The 18758-nt window shown below is 41.1% G+C and overlaps 1 protein-coding gene across 2 annotated transcripts; it reads right to left on the reverse strand.

Moving 5' to 3' along the window:
• Positions 1 to 1423: 1423 nt before the first annotated feature.
• Positions 1424 to 17450, reverse strand: LOC310795051 (ras-related protein Rab-19-like). Of its 2 annotated transcripts, none has more exons than XM_083657069.1 (4): positions 16379 to 17450; positions 8655 to 8832; positions 4622 to 4725; positions 1424 to 4474 (listed from the first exon to the last, which is right to left on the reverse strand). In XM_083657069.1, the coding sequence occupies exons 1-4, from the start codon at positions 16571 to 16573 to the stop codon at positions 4292 to 4294; spliced, it is 660 nt and encodes a 219-aa protein (XP_083513195.1). In that variant the 5' UTR covers positions 16574 to 17450; the 3' UTR covers positions 1424 to 4291. The 2 variants fall into 2 exon arrangements, with proteins under 2 accessions (XP_083513195.1, XP_083513194.1); XM_083657068.1 differs by having other exon boundaries at positions 8655 to 8838.
• Between the last annotated feature and the right edge of the window lie 1308 nt (positions 17451 to 18758).

Consider the following 18758-nt stretch of genomic DNA (forward strand, 5'->3'; position numbering starts at 1 on the left):
CAACTCTCAATAAATCAGCATTGTTTTTCAGTGGAGTGTCCCTTTAAGCTATATCAAAACTTCAAATGCTTCAAATGTTCCCACCAGACTCCACCTGGATTGTCCCAACACAACATTTTAACAGATTTACACTGTCATTGTGAGAAAGTAATAATGACAGGTCAGGTTTCAATTAGTTAAGTTATTATGGTCTGATGGAGGTGTGTAAATGAGGCCTGCCCACTTGGCATTCAAGAAATGCATTATGTTAATGGGTAATTAAGCTATATGTAACCCTAGTCCAGTGGTTCCAAACCTTATGGTCGCGAACCGAAGTGGGGTCGCCTGGAATTCAAATACGGTCGCCTGAATCTTTTTTTTCTTTTTTTTTTTACACCAGACGCAATTTAATACTACCGAAGATGATTAGGGTCACTTGCGATTTTTTTTTAACTTATTTTTTAGTTCTGAGTTTAAAGTGATAATCTCTAAGATTTCAGCGTTGTTCTCTTGGGTGACACCTATGGCAATGAGTGGTAATTGCAGGTGACATCCAAACAGTGTTGCATTATGTGACATTACTAATGTCACATAATGTCACTATACTGCAAAGGCTTCCATCAATGGAGTTTTTGGAATGTTTTATTGTATTTAGATGAAAATCTTTGAGATTATAACTATAATAAATCGGGATTCTGAGAATAAAGCCAGAGTTTTGAGATTAAAGTCAGAATTCTCAGATTAAAGTCAGAAAAGAGAAAAAGAAGCATATTATGTGACATCACTGACGATGTCACTGATGACATTATCGGATGGTGTACCGGAATTTGAATGTCGCGGGTCCCTAGATTTAATCGGGTCATAAACCAAAAAAAGTTGTGAACCCCTGCCCTAGTCAGTTAGGATATTTAGTTTGGATGTGCCGTTTACGAGTTTATTTTTACGGCGGTTTTATTTTGCTTAGTTCACTCTTCACGGGGATCAGTTCCATTTCCTGCTTACTAGGTTGTAAATGATAATTGTTTCATAGTGTAGTCCCAGATGTAGGAACTAGGGATATCCTCTGACATGGGAGTGCTTTGTCATTTGGGTTCACTTAAGAGACTAACACACTAAACCTGCGCAAAAACTAGGAAAACCTGCTCTCTCCATGAAAACACATACATCATAAATGTATGACTGGATATGACTGTGAAGTTTTAAATCGATTAAGTTTTAAATCATCATGGTCTTCATTGTGAGCCAATGAGCAGCCGACCTGCAGTTAAAATGCACACATAAGGTACAAAACGTTGCTGCCCCCTAGTGTTCACAACAGAGTGGTGTCAGTGTGGATGAACAGGAATGGCATTCATCCAGTTATTGCATAATTAGACAGACTCACTTTCATGTTATTTTATTAATAGTTTTATTAACAAATGAATGAATCAATTTAGAACACTAGCCACACAGCCCACTAATCTATCATTCACAACGATACCATCATCGATGATCATCATGAGAGCATATCAAACAAAAGCTCTAATTCACAGTCTTTGGGTTTGTAGTAGGTCTGTGCTCACTGTCACGAACAGCAGCAGAGGATCGCAGCAAGAGGGCGCTTTTGGGTGAATACTCTGAGCGTTATATTCTACAATAATCAGAGGTGGAAAGTACTCAAGTAAAAGTACTCAAGTTCATGTACTTGAGTTGTTTTTTTGAGGATTTGTACTTTTTAAGGATTTGTATAATGCTATACTTTTACTCTTACTTGAGTCATTTTAATAATATATATTCTACTTGAGTATTTTTAAATGTACACTGAGTAAATGAATACATTTAGAAAACGCACTATGAAAACAGCACAGTAGCATTGGGACTGCATCTGAACAAGCTGTTCACTATGAAATACAAGACAGACAAAGTCAGGGATGGTAAACGGTAGTCAGGGACAGCTTAGGTAAGACGTAATAGATGTGTGAAATGTATTGGGTTACATAATTAAAATATAAAACATTTTTAAAGCAACGCCAAAATTAGAGCTTAGATTGGGCCCAAAAAAACAAGCCCGACCCGAGCCTGTGCACGTTCTGGCTGAGCCGAGCCCGGCCCGAACCTGAACTTGTCTTAATAAATTGGCTGTTTAAACTATATCCGTGTTGTCTGTTCAATCTCATGAATTGATAAGGTTCTAAGGTTACAATGCACATATCCACCTTATTTCTAACTGCCATGATGCCTCACATGAATATGGGTACTTCTTCCGGTGTAATCCTCGCAGCCCCCTCCCACCGTTACGTTGCTGACACGAATACAACATAGCCCGTCTGTAAACGATGTTTCAAAGCTGCAGGCGAAGGGAGAAAAATCACCTCCAGCTTGGCCGATAAAGATCTTGAGTTGTTCAGAGAGCAACAGGTTAGCGGATGTGATAGATAACATTATTACATTCCCTCAAATAAGCTGTCAAACGAGTGTCATTTCTTTGTGACCAGCAACTTTTATTCAGCGTCGGAGTTTGATGAGGACATAGGAGAACGAGTGCCGCAGCAGACCCTCTGCCAACAAGTAACGTTAACCAGCTGCAACAATAAGTCACGTTCTAGACCGGACCTTGCACCCATAATCATTTTACAGTGGGGCATTCAAAAATAAGGTGGAAAACATTCTGATTATAATTATATATTCAAATTATATGATTATAATTTGACCACGAGCCGGCCTGGGTCCGAGGAATAGAGGGGAAAATCCGACCCCGACCCGGCGGGTTCGAACAGAGAATCTAAGCTCTAACCAATGCAAATGTACTTTTACTCGAGTACTTTGAGTACTTTTAAATAGGCTACTTTTTTTTACTCTTACTTGAGTAATTTCCTGGACTAGTAATTTTACTTGTACTTTAGTTAATTTTCACTAAAGTAACAATACTTGTACTTGAGTAGGATTTGTCAGTACTCTTTCCACCTCTGACAGTAATATCAGTCTGTCCCACTCTGAGCATTATATACTACAAACAATAATATCAGTCTGTCCCACTCTGAGCTTTATATACTACAATATCAGTCTGTCCCAGCAAAGTGGAAAAGTCAGCATTTAGTCAAACAAAAATTCTCCGGGTCTTTTCAGTAGGATGGCACTTCCCGAATGTGATAAAAAAGTAAACCATTTTGACTGATTCCAGTCGGTGCTCATAGGCTACACTAATCATCACATGCCCGCAGGATCAAAAGAAGAAGGTTTCTATTCTATTCAAAGTTGAGGGTAAAGAGTTACCTTCTCAGATGAGGCTACTTTTTTGCGATAAGTAGTAGCCTAACTTACCACATTTGTTTTTGAATTCTTATACTCTGAGACCTTTTAAAATTAGCATTGCATTACATTTATTTGTCTTTCATATAGTTACGTTTTTGGTGGGGCAAATGACGAAAACATGTAGAAAAAAGTGAAAAGTGACACATGGCAGCACAAGCCACATTGCTGCGCACGCTCTTGAAGTGGGCGACATATTAATAAACCGTAACTTTTTTCACGTAACCAGCTACTTATCAAAATAAAGTGATAATACAGAAGGTTTTCATCTAAATAAATGTCTGTTAATCACTATCTATCTGATAGTGAGTTAACACAATGGTGATTGAGCCTATGGCCCATTGATCGAAGCCTTTGCATTTTCAGTATTGCAGCATTTATGAACTTGGTGTCTGTGGTGACACAGGGTGGGCGGAGCTAACACAATAGACTCACTCTGTAGGTTACTGTAGGTTCCTGACAACTCTCTTTTTCCGGTCTCTGCTAGCAATACGGGTGGTTACTATGGGCGAACAAACTGAGTAATGTCACATAACAGTTTGGATCTCAGCTGCAATTACCACTCATCGCCAATAGGTGTCACCCAAGAGAACAAAACTGAAATCTTCCGTATTATCACTTTAAAGTACTTAAAAAAAAAGTATTACTTTTAAACACGACTTTCCCCAACACTGATCATCACTTCTCATCACCCTCTCTCTCGTTCATGCCTGGTCGTAGCATTTGTTTTCGCCCACTTGTAGCAGCAGCTGGGCGGGGTTTGCTGCATCAGAACGAACCGCTCAGTTCACTGCAGAAAAGTATACTGAATTGATTTTCCAACAGTGCCTAAACTTCCTGAATGCATTGCATGTGACAAACACTTCCCTTTTGCCACCAAATTTGGATCAAACAAACTATAAAAGGGAAGAGCGATGGACTTCTATTCTTCACATCTGTTCCTCTTCTCCCAGATTGTGTTCAAGAGTCTCTGTCTCCATCTCTGTCCATCCACCATCATCATTTTCCTCCCTCCACACTATCATCAGCAGCATGACTTCTTCTCCGGCGCTGAAGTGTAGGCGCTATTGATCGGTCGAGAGTCGGCCCTGAGGAGGACAGGCCGCGCCTCGCTGCTCGCCGAGTCCCCCTGGTGGACGGAAAGGCCATTGCGAGAGAGCAGCTCCCTGGCCATCAACATGAAGGCATCATTCACATTCTGGCTCTCCTAGACAGAGGGAAAGAGAGACAAGAACGAGAGAGGTAAAGACAGAGGCAGGAGAGATAGAATGGGGATTTTCTTTCTGCTAAATTAAAAAATAACTTTGGGTTTGTAATTTCAACCAACCCTAACTATTCTCCTGTGTCATCATACCTTAGCAGAGGTTTCTAGAGCAGCTAGTACTCCTCTCTCCTGAGCCAGACAACAGGCCTCCTGAAACCGAACCTGACGCTCCGACTCCAAGTCACACTTGTTACCTGGCGGCAAAGAAACAGGGAGCTGATAAATGCAAATGCCACACATAGCCTTCAGGCACCTCAAATTACATTTCATACCTGTAATTCTAAACTGCTATTCCTTCCACCATCGCACCTCACACTTTGCTGAACGTAAATTCATTCATCTTGGTTGTGTTTTTCTGTGATTTAAATGCCTCCAGCACTGCTCCTCAATATCCTTCAGTTTCAGTATTGATTTGTAGCTCAGTCAGTGGCGGCCGGCCACTAGAGGGCGCCAGGGCGCCGCCCCACCTATACCCACTAGAAGGAGGGGAAAATAAAACGTTATAGGATATATATATATATATTTTTTTTTATGAGCGAGGTGAATATTAGATAGTGAGTATATAATCTACAATAAATATGTAGATTCATAATGGTCTACATGTGTACTGTTTTTGGGTCAATATTTTCTTGCACCGAATTTCCACGGACGCCGTCCGGGGACTTCCGGTTTCCACCAGTGCAGATGGTGCAGATCAGAGGATCTGTGTAAGTTGCACATGCGCTGTTCACTCTCAAAAACAAAGGGATTTGGGAGGGCTCTGGGCGCGGGGATAGCGACCAGGTGGAGGTGGGGTCAGGTATACATGTAGAGTGAGTGTCGTGACGTAGATGGGTAGCGACGCAGTATATATAAACACTAGCAGAAAGAACATTCTTTGAAGTCACTCAAAATGACGCCGTTTAGATCACCCTGAGCTCGCCATTAAACAACAGGCTACAGACAGAGGAAGGAAATACACTCGGGTCTTTTTCAGACGTTTCTAGTAGCTAGTAACGTCCGTTACTACTTGCTTGATTTAGGGCTGGAGTGGACGATAATTCAATAGCCTATTATTGTTTGTTGTCTTTCAGTGGAATCATCCTGATGATATGAAGTTATTTTAATAGTGACATTTCTGCTGTCTAAATTGATGATGACAAGCAAATGTTACTTAAAAACTGATCAAATGAGGTATGGCAAGAATATTATTTGAAAATATATGGTTTGTTTGACATCACCATTCAGTTCAATGAGATGAACACTGATTTTGCATACGTGAAACATATGATATTGATATTGGGAAGAATCCTTATGATTATCATATTGATTTCAACCCCATCGTCCAGGCCTATATTTGGTATAGCCCTCCCTGGACAAAAATGCACCAGCCGCTACTGAGCTCAGAGGGCAAAGATGCTCACTTTTGACTCAAATTATAGTTTTCTTTTCATGAAAGACTCCGCTTGAATGAGAAAAAATATTGTGCATTTCAATAATAATAATAATTACAACCAAACCGAATTAATGTACACAGCAAACACAAAGAGATCTGTGATGGCTGAGCGGTTAATGTGTTGGACTAGAAATCCAGTGGGGTTTTCCTGTGCAGGTTTAAATACTGCTCGCAGCGCTGACTATGTACAATGTAAATGTTAATGTCTCTTTTGAACCTCCACAACAACGATCAAATCAAATCTTGAAAAGTACCAGTTATTTAGCCTCCACACCACAGTCCAAACTCCTCTCTGCTGGCAAGGCTATAATTAACTATTAATCAACTACTGCCTGCTGACAACTGCCCCCCAACTCAGATGGGCACAGAGCATCCCCTAGTGGAGATAATCACACAGCACTCTGAGGAGAGCTTATAAATTGTAATTGAGAGATTAAATCACTTGGTTGGCCCTCCAAGATGACACCACCTCCCGCACAATATAAATCACCAATACTGTACATTCATACACTACCACCTGATTGAATGTACTCTGTTTTGCATGATCTAAAAGCCACTTTGATTGTAAAGGCTTATGCTTAAATGCTTGACAAATATAAGTAGTGAAGTTGATGCGTGTGCATGATTTTTTCACACTTTTTTGGTGATTGCATGCCATTCAATTCAATTTGTGGTATTTGATTTGTTTCAATGTCTTTACTAAATTGTGGAAAAGTACAAAAAAATAGAAAAGTGCACTAAGTAGAGTGCAGATCTCCACCAGGCACCGCTATGTCTAGCCATGGCCAAACTGAAACCCAACTGCGAAGGGAATCACTTGCCGATAGCAAGGCAACACTAAACCGCCACATTGTTTAATTGAGTTTGGAGTATGGCCAAGAGTGCTTATATCCTGTCCTACAGCAAACTATATATCCTATACAATAAAGATATAAAAGTTTGTTCCATTCAGTTAACATTGAAGGGTGGGGATAATTTAAAAAAATGAAGCAACAAGCCCTTCCCCCAGAAATGTATAACATTATAGTAGGGTATAGGATAGTATATTAAAATGTACGTTGATTTATCCTGGTTTTCATTAGTGTGAAATGCCAACATTCTATGCTGGCGATTGGGTTGCTTTATAATGGGGAGGTGTATCCCATGTAACGTTAACGTCACAGGGTTTTCGCTGGGTCTGATGTCCAGAAAGAATTAGTTTTACCAGACAAATGTGTTGTTCACATTTCAATAACAGTCAGAAAGATACGAGGAACTGCTGGATCGGATTGTTGAAACACGCATTTCAAAAGTCGCTATTTGCAAAAATCAGTATATGTCTTTCTGGGTCTCTCCAGTCCATCCTTAATTGCATTCAGGCAGCCTGCAGCGGCTGACAGTCGGGATGGGAAATGGGGAGATTCCTGGATGTCCCAGCAATGCAAAAAAAGAATCTGAAATGCTGTCACAAACGAGTTCCACACATCCACAGTCCTTTGCATCTACATTAAACTCAGATATTCACATTTGTTTGTAACTGGGTTTGGGCTGCAGTCACGTTTTAAACGCCCTGCACTGCTTCTCGGCTTCTCTCTCTCTGATCTCTGTTGTGTGCATAGTTGATTTCTGTTGACAAAATGTGATATTGTAAGTCGCTTTAGATAAAAGGGTCTGCTAAAATTTAGCAGACCATTTAGCAGCTAAATGACGTAATGTAATGTAATGTAATGTAATGTAATGTAATGTGTGTGAATGAGCTGCAGTGCCCAGCAATGCCTCCCCGCACTGTCTGCTGTCTACAGAGCAACAGGCAACACACACACTCACTCACACACACAATCGAAAACATGATCTCCTGGCGGAGATAATAAAGGAAAATGTGTGTGTCCAAACTGTTGACTGGTAATGTAGTGTGTGTGCGCACCAGTGTTGGGGGTAACTCATTACAAAAGTAACATATTGCATGTAATATATTACTTTTAGCAGTAACTCAGTAATATAACTTATTACCAATAGGATTTCAGTAATATTATACCAGTTACTTTGTCAAGTAACACAAGTTACAAATTGAGTCTTTATTTTTATTTTTATCAAAGCACATATTTAAATAAAGATACAATCATTTCCTAATCAAATTGTGTGTTTTTATGCAAATAGCCATTATAGATGAAAATAACAAAGGAAAAGGAAAACATTTAGAATTTTGGATGGTTTACACTGACTTGAAGATGGTTTCAATTCTTTTTCGGGATGTTCCGGCCCATGATGTCATTCTGCTAGTGCAGTTATTTTGGTGAAAGTAATGCAAACAATTTTGGACGGTTAACACTGACTTGAAGATGGTTTAAATTCTTTTTCGGGATGTTCCGGCCCATGATGTCATTCTGCTAGTGCAGTTATTTTGGTGAAAGTAATGCAAACAATTTTGGACGGTTAACACTGACTTGAAGATGGTTTAAATTCTTTTTCAGGATGTTCCGGGACGGCGATGTCATTCTGTGCAGTTATTTTGGTGAAAGTAATGCAAAAGTAGTGTTATAAGTAACAAGTTACTCTATGTAGACAGTAATATTGTAAAGTAACTCATTACTTTCAAATGAAAGTAACGAGTAATATGTAGTATATTAGATTTGGAAAGTAACTTGCCCAACACTGGCGTGCGCACACACGCACACGCGCACACACACACACACACACACACACACACACCTATGAGCGCCAGCACTATATTGGCTGCTCCGTAGAGCTCCACTTCCTGGATCCAGTGAGTGACCGAGTCAAAGGTGGAGCGTCTTGTGATGTCATAGGCGATCATGGCGCCATGCGCGCTGCGGTAGTAGCTCTGCGTGATCGTACGGAACCGCTCCTGGCCCGCCGTGTCCCACACCTGCATCTGTCACACACACACACACACACACACACACACACACACACACGCACACACACACACACACACACACAAAACAAGCAAGCAGGTGTAACGCATATAAACTCATGCATATACACGCACAGTAACACAAGCATATGAGGAAGAATAAACACACTTAAACACATGTATAGAATTAGACACACCTGTATGGCTGGGTGTACGGCTTGCATGCACATACCAAACATACGAGAGGAAAATAATTGTAGAATACACTTGGCCTGCTTTGAACCAGTGACCCCCCCCCCCCCACACACACACACACACACACAGACTCAGGGGAAATAAATCATCATATTCCTCAGTCCCTGAGCATCTCTGACAGCACATGACCATGTTAACATGGTAACGGTTGCCATAGCAACCAATCCAGACTCTACAACTCCTCAGCTCAACCTGTTTGTTTTCAAACAGCCTGTGTAGGTCTTGGAGCAATTGTCTACTTTTCAAAGTCATACCTTATCTTTTTTGTTTTTACTAAAATAAAGGTTTTGGAGAGTAATACTGAAAGAAAATCAGTGTCTGGGCCCAAAGGTTAAAGGCATGATATACATCCCCTGCCTTTAAAGAATGTGTCCCCTCTGGCCTATAGGATCACATTGTGACAGCGCTTTCTTCCCTGTCTGTCTCCTTCTCTACTTACCAACCGTCCCAACCAAACGGACTCTCTGCTTTTGTTGCAGTGATTGAGTTCATGAAAGATTTGATATCTGCCGCATTATGTTGCTCTAAACACCCAGCAATTAAACTTCATCAACAGAACATTATGTTGCTCTAAACACCCAGCAATTAAACTTCATCAACAGAACATTATGTTGCTCTAAACACCCAGCAATTAAACTTCATCAACAGAACATTATGTTGCTCTAAACACCCAGCAATTAAACTTCATCAACAGAACATTATGTTGCTCTAAACACCCAGCAATTCAAACTTCATCAACAGAACATTATGTTGCTCTAAACACCCAGCAATTCAAACTTCATCAACAGAACATTATGTTGCTCTAAACACCCAGCAATTAAACTTCATCAACAGAACATTATGTTGCTCTAAACACCCAGCAATTCAAACTTCATCAACAGAACATTATGTTGCTCTAAACACCCGGCAATTCAAACTTCATCAACAGAACGTGAGATCTCCAGACCAAATTTCAAGCAGAAGGCCACACATGCATAACGTGATCACCCCGCGACATCAGTCAAGTCTAGTATGACGTCAGCTATGTTGTGGTCAGTCAAGTCCAAGTATGACGTCTGCAATGACGTCAGATATGACGTCAGTTCATTCTCGTATATATATCAAGGGTTCTACGTCACCTCTCTCTCTCTGGCCGATCATAGCAGCAGCTAGCTTCACGGCAGTCCATCTCCCCTGACGCTGTCCTCTGAAGCGTCGTTTTGCCCCACCCACCTCCCCAGTCCGCCACCAACGAGTCTTGACTCCTGTAGGATCCCCCACGGGGGGGGGGGGGGGGGGGGGGATCCCCTATCCTAGCCTATGCAGATGCCCTCCTCTTGCCTCAAGAGGAGCGCCAATGTCCAATGGAGTCATGCGCCAAAGTATTTGCCATGCATGCCGATTGCTAAATAAAGTTTGTTAAATCCTACCAACTGGCCTCTCATGATTGAAATTATGTTGCTCTAAACACCCAGCAATTCAAACTTCATCAACAGAACATTATGTTGCTCTAAACACCCAGCAATTCAACTTCATCAACAGAACATTATGTTGCTCTAAACACCCAGCAATTCAACTTCATCAACAGAACATTATGTTGCTCTAAACACCCAGCAATTCAAACTTCATCAACAGAACATTATGATGCTCTAAACACCCAGTAATTCAAACTTCATCAACAGAACATTATGTTGCTCTAAACACCCAGCAATTCAAACTTCATCAACAGAACATTATGTTGCTCTAAACACCCAGCAATTCAACTTCATCAACAGAACATTATGTTGCTCTAAACACCCAGCAATTCAACTTCATCAACAGAACATTATGTTGCTCTAAACACCCAGCAATTCAACTTCATCAACAGAACATTATGTTGCTCTAAACACCCAGCAATTCAACTTCATCAACAGAACATTATGATGCTCTAAACACCCAGCAATTCAAACTTCATCAACAGAAAATCCAAGAGAAAAAAGACAAACACAATACTGACCACAGCAATGACCGCTAATATCACCAAAGATTTGAAACACAGGAAGCCTTTTTACGATTTATGCAGATTGATGCATTTCCTTCTGGGTTGTTAGCAAAGCTGTTAAATTATGGCAACATTAGGAGGATACATTTACTCATGTTCAAACCAGAACTTATCAAAGTGATTTTCTGCTTCATGAAAACAGATATGTTAAAACAAATACAACACTTTGTGGTCAGCTGTGTGAGTGGATAAACCTGTCATGCACATGGTCTTTATTATGTAAATCAGATGTTAAACTCTGTTCCTGGTAGCCAGCATAATGACTGCGAGTCTAATCTACTCTACTTTTCCCTCATACTCTGTGACTGCTGTGACCTGACAGTAGATAGTAGCCTAGCCCTAGACACTTGTGTTCAGATTTAACTTTGGGATGTGTTGAAGTACTCTAACGCAGTTCAGTCAGGACCACTTTAGTCAAAAACACAAGACCACTTAGATAAATTTAAAGCTTTTATTAGCATAAGTTATATTTGGCGGTATGGCTCTGTTCTGGAGGCTCCCTTCCCTTCCATGCGCATACATGGAAAGCTTAAGGCAGGGAGAGCAGCAGCAGCAGATTCTGGGAGCTCCTTGCCCCCTCCATGAGCAACATGGAATAGCCTTAAGGCAAGGAGAGCAACAAAAGACCCCCAGGTACAGAACAGAGCAAGCAACAATGACAACAGAAATGACATTGATTACGTCAGACACAGCATGAAAGGAGGAGCTGGGGAGGAGGTGGGTTGCAAACAGCTTGCAGATGAGGCAGCCATTTTAGGCAGCAGACTGGAGCAGATTTAAAGAGGGTGCCCTGTTTGAGTTGAGCCGATTGAATGCATCAGCTAAGCAGTCAGCTGATGTGGGCTGGGTTTGAGATCAGCTCCTAATCAGCTGTGGGCTGGGTTTAAGCTGGGCTAGACATCCGTAGCCTGCCTGAACTACCGCAGTGCTCCATTTGTTCTACTGCTTTCAGACAGACACAGTTCTGGTTCTGGCTCCGTTCTGGAGTCTCAGAACCTTGGTGCTTTCTGGTGAACCAGCCCATGTTCAAACCAGTTTAAGCGGAACCAAAGTTTATTAATTATTTGGTCTGGTGTTCGGCATACGACTTGCTCTTTCTTGTACTGCTTTCTAGCTTTTCTTGAGATTCGGTAGATGCCCAAATCGCCACTAAACATTTGGTTTCCTCAGGGGACCACTGCAAATTATTTTTCTCCATGTTGTCACTGCCTTCTTCTCCTTCCTGCTCGTTTTCACAGCCTAGAATGAGACACGCCCACTGATGATGTCACGGTTCCCAAAGAAAAAACAACTATTTTTTGGTTCCGCTGAGAACCAACTTTTCAGGTTATTTTTTTTTTTTTTCCGGTCTGAACGCGCCGGCCGGTTCAAATTTGGGTTCAGGAACCGGAACCGGCACGGAGCCCTGCCGGTGTGAAAGCCCTGTGGGGTCTGGGGGGTAATCATTTATTTTCACTAGAATTCCGACCATAAGTAACACAATGACAGAATGACTATTTCATACACTTTCTGCAATAAAACATCTACAGTGTGACAACCCGTCTCCCAATGTGAACGGTCTCCCAATGTGTGCACCGGGCCAAGGTGTACCCAATCACCCTGGAGCTGCGTCTATATGCCGACAACCTGCAATGCCGATATCCCGCAATGCCGATAACCATAACGCTAACTGTGAGCCTAACCCTGAACCCAGTCTCACGGCAATTCATGCTGATGACATTTAATTGACAACCTCCGCTGATTCAGGACCGTGGAGTCGTTTTTAGATGTTAGCGGGCTATCGGCATTGCGGGCTATCGGCATTGCGGGTTGTCGGCATAGTGAGCGGACGCCATCACGCTAACAACCCCAACACCAGGCTCCTGCCAGACAAGACAATTGCAGGTGAGATCCAAACAATGTTGCATCATCTGTGTCACCACAGACACCCAGTTCATAAATGCTGCAATACTGAAAATTCAAAGCCTTCCATCAATCACCATTGTGTTAACTCAGTTGGTGATAGATAGTGAAATAACAGACATTTATTTACATGGAAATCTTTGAGATTATCAATTTAAATGATTGATAATGATATAATATTGACTAACAGATGTTTCTTGCATTGTTACATTGGACAATTTAGTTCTACTTTTCATGCCAAACCCCGCAAACCTACAGCAAGTGCCAACACATTTTTGGCTATGAAAGAAAAGGGAATGCCATATTTTCACTATTTATTATTTTTTTAATCGTTGTCCATCTCCCCCTTTTTCTTGACGGCCTAGACAGGGCGGTGTCAAACAAATGCAACTGTTTTGTAAAGATCTTAATCTCTGGTATGTTTGCAGTCATGTGAGTTTGTATTATATGACACTGCAGATCTGATCATTCAACTACACGTACTGTAGTTTGGACAACTATTGTTATATGTTTCACCACATGTGGACACATGTGGTGAAACATGTGGACACATGTGAACCTCAGGGTTTTTCTGTAAGGAGTGGCTTTGACTCATTGAAATATATTTATGGAAAGAAATCCTATGGTATGCTATTGTATTGTAATCCTATACAAGTGATTCAATTCAGTTGTAGTCAACTGGGTTACAGTTCAGCTTTGACTAAAAGTGATCACTGTATTGACACAGCCCCAGCACTGTTACACAATACACAGTTCATGTCACTGTGGACAGAACGACAACTTAAAAGTCAACTTTTAAAAGCTACCAGATACTCCTCAATGGAAGAAATTGAACCACATGGCTGCCGTCTTTGGTAACTACAGTTATTAGTCAAATAAAATATGCATTATTATTCATTAAACTATCCAGCATTAACCTTTATGTAGGAATAATAAATAGGAATCTATATTCTTAATCTCCAGTAGCAGCGTGTGAGTGGATACATTTCTCTTAGCACAGAATAATTTTTAATAGCATTATGCTAGCAAAACTGTAGCACTGTACAGCCCTGCCTTTAACACAGAGGAAGTATTTCTTCCTGCATTAAAGTTCAGCTGATGACATATTTGTTGAGAAAGAGAAAGCAAAATGTGTGCAGCGTGTGTGTTTAGGGTTTAGCTGAATTTTGTTGACTTTACTTTACTCTCCATCGTATCGTAATCACCTATAATAGCCCCATAACAAGTCTAAAAACATGCAGTTGAGTATTTTCTTAGAACTTGGAGGCACCAAGGGCCAAGTCAGATGTAATAAACCTTTCAAGATTCAGGCCTACCTGAGCCTACAGTGAGGTGTCCTTAGGTTACAGTGTCAGTTAGACTCAATCTAAAACAAGTCCGGCCAGCGGTGCACATGACGGACCTGTCCTTCAGGTTCCACTGCCCTAGCTTTTGTCGTGATAAACATGGAATGTGTTTTCCACACCGTCATCACAGAAAAGGAACAAAATGGTTTAGGTGTAGTGTGACTTGGGGCTGCATGCAGGAAGTCAATACATCACGTAGCTACATATTTCTGCACGTGTTAACCATTACAATCTCATTACCCACACTTCCTTGTTTGTGAAAGACTAAGGCAAAAGAAAATACTTAAAATGGGTCTTTATCAAAATAGGCAGCAATGTATTTTCTTTGCATCGCACAGAGTGAAGTGAAGGGTTTCATTCTGAAAAATGACATGTGACCATTTAGCTTTTTTTCAAGTGACCTGGTATCCCTTTTTCTCCCAGATGTTTTTGTTGGAGTATGTGTCACGTTTTTAAAAATATGTGAATCGTATTTGATCAGACAAGAGAGGACCGTTGTTGTAGTAGGCCTATACTATGCAAAGCGATTCTTGACAGAACAATAGAGCGTTAGATGTAAGCTGTAGAAGCCCTGTGCATAGGAGCATTCCATTTACCACACACTCTGACGCATTCAGACCCGTTACACATTTGCATTTTGGTAAATGTTGCCTCAGATCACCAACAAAACACATTGGCATGAAGCGCGTGTTTGACCTACAGGGCTCATCAGGTTTGTGTAGATCAACTACAAATTGCTGTGTGGTACACATGATACAGTAAGTAACCATGACTAATAAAGTGATAGAGTGGCGTAAGTAACCATTACTAAGAAACTGATCGTGCACAAGGGCATGGAGGAAGATGGTCCTGTTCAAATGCTCTAGTAGTCTATAGGTAGACCATGGCACTAACACTGCAAGGGTTGGAGGTTTGATTCCTACTGGGACCAAATAAGGTATAAGGTGTCCAAAAAGACATTTGCTTTTGGCAGCAATACATGTGTCACTTTTTCCAGTTTCTTCACTTTTTGCACATCATACCCACCCCCCATTATGTCACTTTAAAGGACTTTTTACTTTGCACTTTATAATTTGAGATTGTTATGTATTTATCCATCTTCTGCTACTGATGTGACTGCTGCGCTGCTAAATCAAATTCCTTGTTTGTAATCAAATGTCTTGAATCTTGAATACTTCACTGCAGTTTTCAAAGACTTCATTTCTCTCTCTTTCTCTCTCTCTCTATCTTTCTCTCTCACTCACTCACTGGATAGGGTTATCTGTAAATTTGTCTGCCAGGGCGAAGGTGGAATCTGTTACACAACACACACACACACACACACACACACACACACACACACACACACACACACACACACACACACACACACTAACCTTAACTTTCTCCCTGTCCTTATGCTTCCCGTTCAATACTGATAAAAGGCCTGCGACCATGCTAGAAAGCCTGTCAGTGTCGCACAACACCGCTGATAAGGATCAATGCATTCAGCAGACACTAGAGAAGTCAATGGAGCAAAATGCTAAATGCTTTGAAATGAAGGGCTTGAATTTAACACCAACCAGCAGCCACGGTTCTGCCACTCATCCAGGTGGGCTACCGCATATAAAGGAGTTTGTCCTCTATAAAGGTACTTTTTCATTTCATTTGTCAGGTGGATAAACATGTAGTTGTAGCCTAGTTTCAGGGCCTGGTTGTATACTGTACTGTATATGCACAAGGGGGGTTGTATTTTTCAATATTCTAACCATTTAGAGTGGGTGGTATATTATTCAAAATGTCCACATACTTAAACAAATGCAAGTGTCAACATTTCAAGATAAATGACTCTCAAAATCCATGCTTAGGATGAACTCCACAAGACACACAAACTTGCCACACACTATGCATACGTGTCCTTCAACATCCACACTTACTGTAATAGATTATTATGTCCAATAAAGTCCACTCCACACACACACACACACACACACACACACACACACACACACACACACACACACACACACACACACACACACACACACATACTAACCTTAACCCTTTTCCCCTCGATATCCAAGGTCCGCACTGTGAAATCCACTCCGATGGTGTTCTGCTGTTTGTCAGAAAACACCCCTGACTTGAAGTTCTGAACCACACAGGTCTTCCCCACGTTAGAGTCTCCTATCAGGATGATCTTAAACAGGAAGTCAAAAGAATCATCCTGGTCCGGTGCTGGGGTCTGCATGGTGGATATATAGTCCAGAGTCTGTCTCCTTTCCTGCTGCCTTGTGTGTCTGAGGAGGGATTTCTCCTTTGGGTAGCTGGTGGTGTTTGGCCTCCCAGAAGAGATGCTCAGTTAGCTTTGTACTTAAGGGTTTTAAAAAGTCGGCTCTGGACCCAAAGAAGGGTGATAAAAAAGAAGATCCTGAAATGAAAAAAAAATAATGCTGCCAAATCCTTCCAATGTCCCTCTAATGAAAGGTTTGGTGTATAAAAACACTGAAGACCACCATGCTAGACTTCTAAATATGCTGTTAGTTTAGCCCACATGATAGCCTGTAAAACCAGTTTAGGTTTGTGATGGTGCTTTTGCTAGCTCCAAAAACTAGTGTATGTACCATTAACAGCAGTTTTCACATTTTACAGATTGTTCAAATATTCTATACATTTAGACTAAACTTTCTAGGCACTTGAACAACTTCAAAAGTGGTGTGTGTTTTCAATTTCTAAAAAGGGTTCACAATATTTAACCGAATATGTTGCATCTTCTGGATGATTGTGACTCCAGTCAATAGCCTGTCTCTCTCAAAAGGACAAAACTGTCTCAGTTCTGCTTCTGTTGCGCCTTTCAGCTCCTTCTCAGGTGTTGACCCACTTCATCGCCCACAGCAGCAATGAATACACATCCCATAATTATTTACCCTCCAGCATAGAAAGGTTCAGATGAGCTGTCTGTCAAAGAAAACAAGGAAGTCCCTCTTTCTTAAAAAAGACGGGGGATATATAAAAAAAGATTGCTGGATGGTGAATGGGACTTTTTCTTTTCTCTGTCTCCTTCCTGAGTCCCATCCACCTGTTGCTTGTGTCCGGGTTCTTTTCCCGCTTGTGGCTTATATGGTCTCTCTCGCGCTCTGCTTCCCTCTCTTGTCAGTTTTTCCTGTTCTGATGGTTTCTCTCTCTCTCACTCTCGCTCTCTCTCTCTCTCTCCGCCCATCCTGAACCTGCTCCACAACACCTGTGGAAACATTAGAATCTCACCTTACCTGCTCTGAGAAGGTAGCCCCGCCCCTTTCCAGCTGTGGAATCCTGGGATATGCAGTCTGCTTGCCTGGAAGTCAACAAAACACTGATTGCAATTCATTACAATTAACCTGTTTTGAAATCAAAATTCTGCTACAGCCCAATTCTGCAACCTAAAAGTAATATTCTGTGATATCCTGGAGACATTAAAAAAAAATCCTAAAATGACATAAGAAAAATATAGTTTATTTTTATTAAACAACGTAGCCTACAAAGACTCTGAGTCTGTGAAGGACATTCAATATTCAGTGTGCTTCTTTAAAAGGGGCTTGAACTGCTGTAATCTATCTACCCATGCAACTAGACCTATTCAAAAATAACAAAAGCCCCTCCATTTTCATGGCAGTCAGTATGCACTGAATGCACACAATAATAATCACATCTTCCTGTCCCTTCTGCACAATCGCATCTTGGTTGTCTCAAAGCTGAAAAATCCTTCTCTAATTCGGCTGCTTCTCTTACTATCTCCTCCTTTGGGATTGATAGAGTGAATTAGGGAAATCAGGAATAATGATTCACCTCACCATGTGCTTTGTAGACTATAGCTGCACGTGTTGTTCAATAGCCGAGTGACCTCTAGTGGTGATTTTGGGGAAAGTCATGTGGAAAATTATACTTTCATGATCATTTTTACACGACTGAACAATAATTCCCTGCTTTCCGTTCAAATGGAAGGAACCAACTCAAGGAACAAGAAAGTGAATGAATGGGTGAGTCGGTACTCGGTAGGCTAAATAAATGAATGAATGAACTATAGGACGAATCAGAGATGGCTGGCCTGGGACTAAATGGGACTAAATGGACGCTGGCCTGGACCAGATAATGAAGCTCCTACACTGTCTTTGCCGTAGGCTACTTTTTTCCTGGCGTTTTTAACTGAAACATTGTTTCGATTTTTATGTAGGCCAGGCCTAGGCCTAGGCTATGGAACTAACTGCAGATAAGAATGACTATTAAAGATCTTGAACAGTAGGCCTAGTGTAGCTGTAGCCTACTGACCAAAAATCATTATCTTGCTTATTTTTTCAAATGTTACAATAATGATTAAAAAAAACTTACACGATGTGATGTTCTCAGATAATACGCTGCACGATATTACATGGCATGAACTTAAATGACCTATGGCCAAC

This window comes from Poromitra crassiceps (assembly GCF_964638095.1).
Source record: "Poromitra crassiceps genome assembly, chromosome: 2".
NCBI lineage: Eukaryota > Metazoa > Chordata > Actinopteri > Beryciformes > Melamphaidae > Poromitra > Poromitra crassiceps.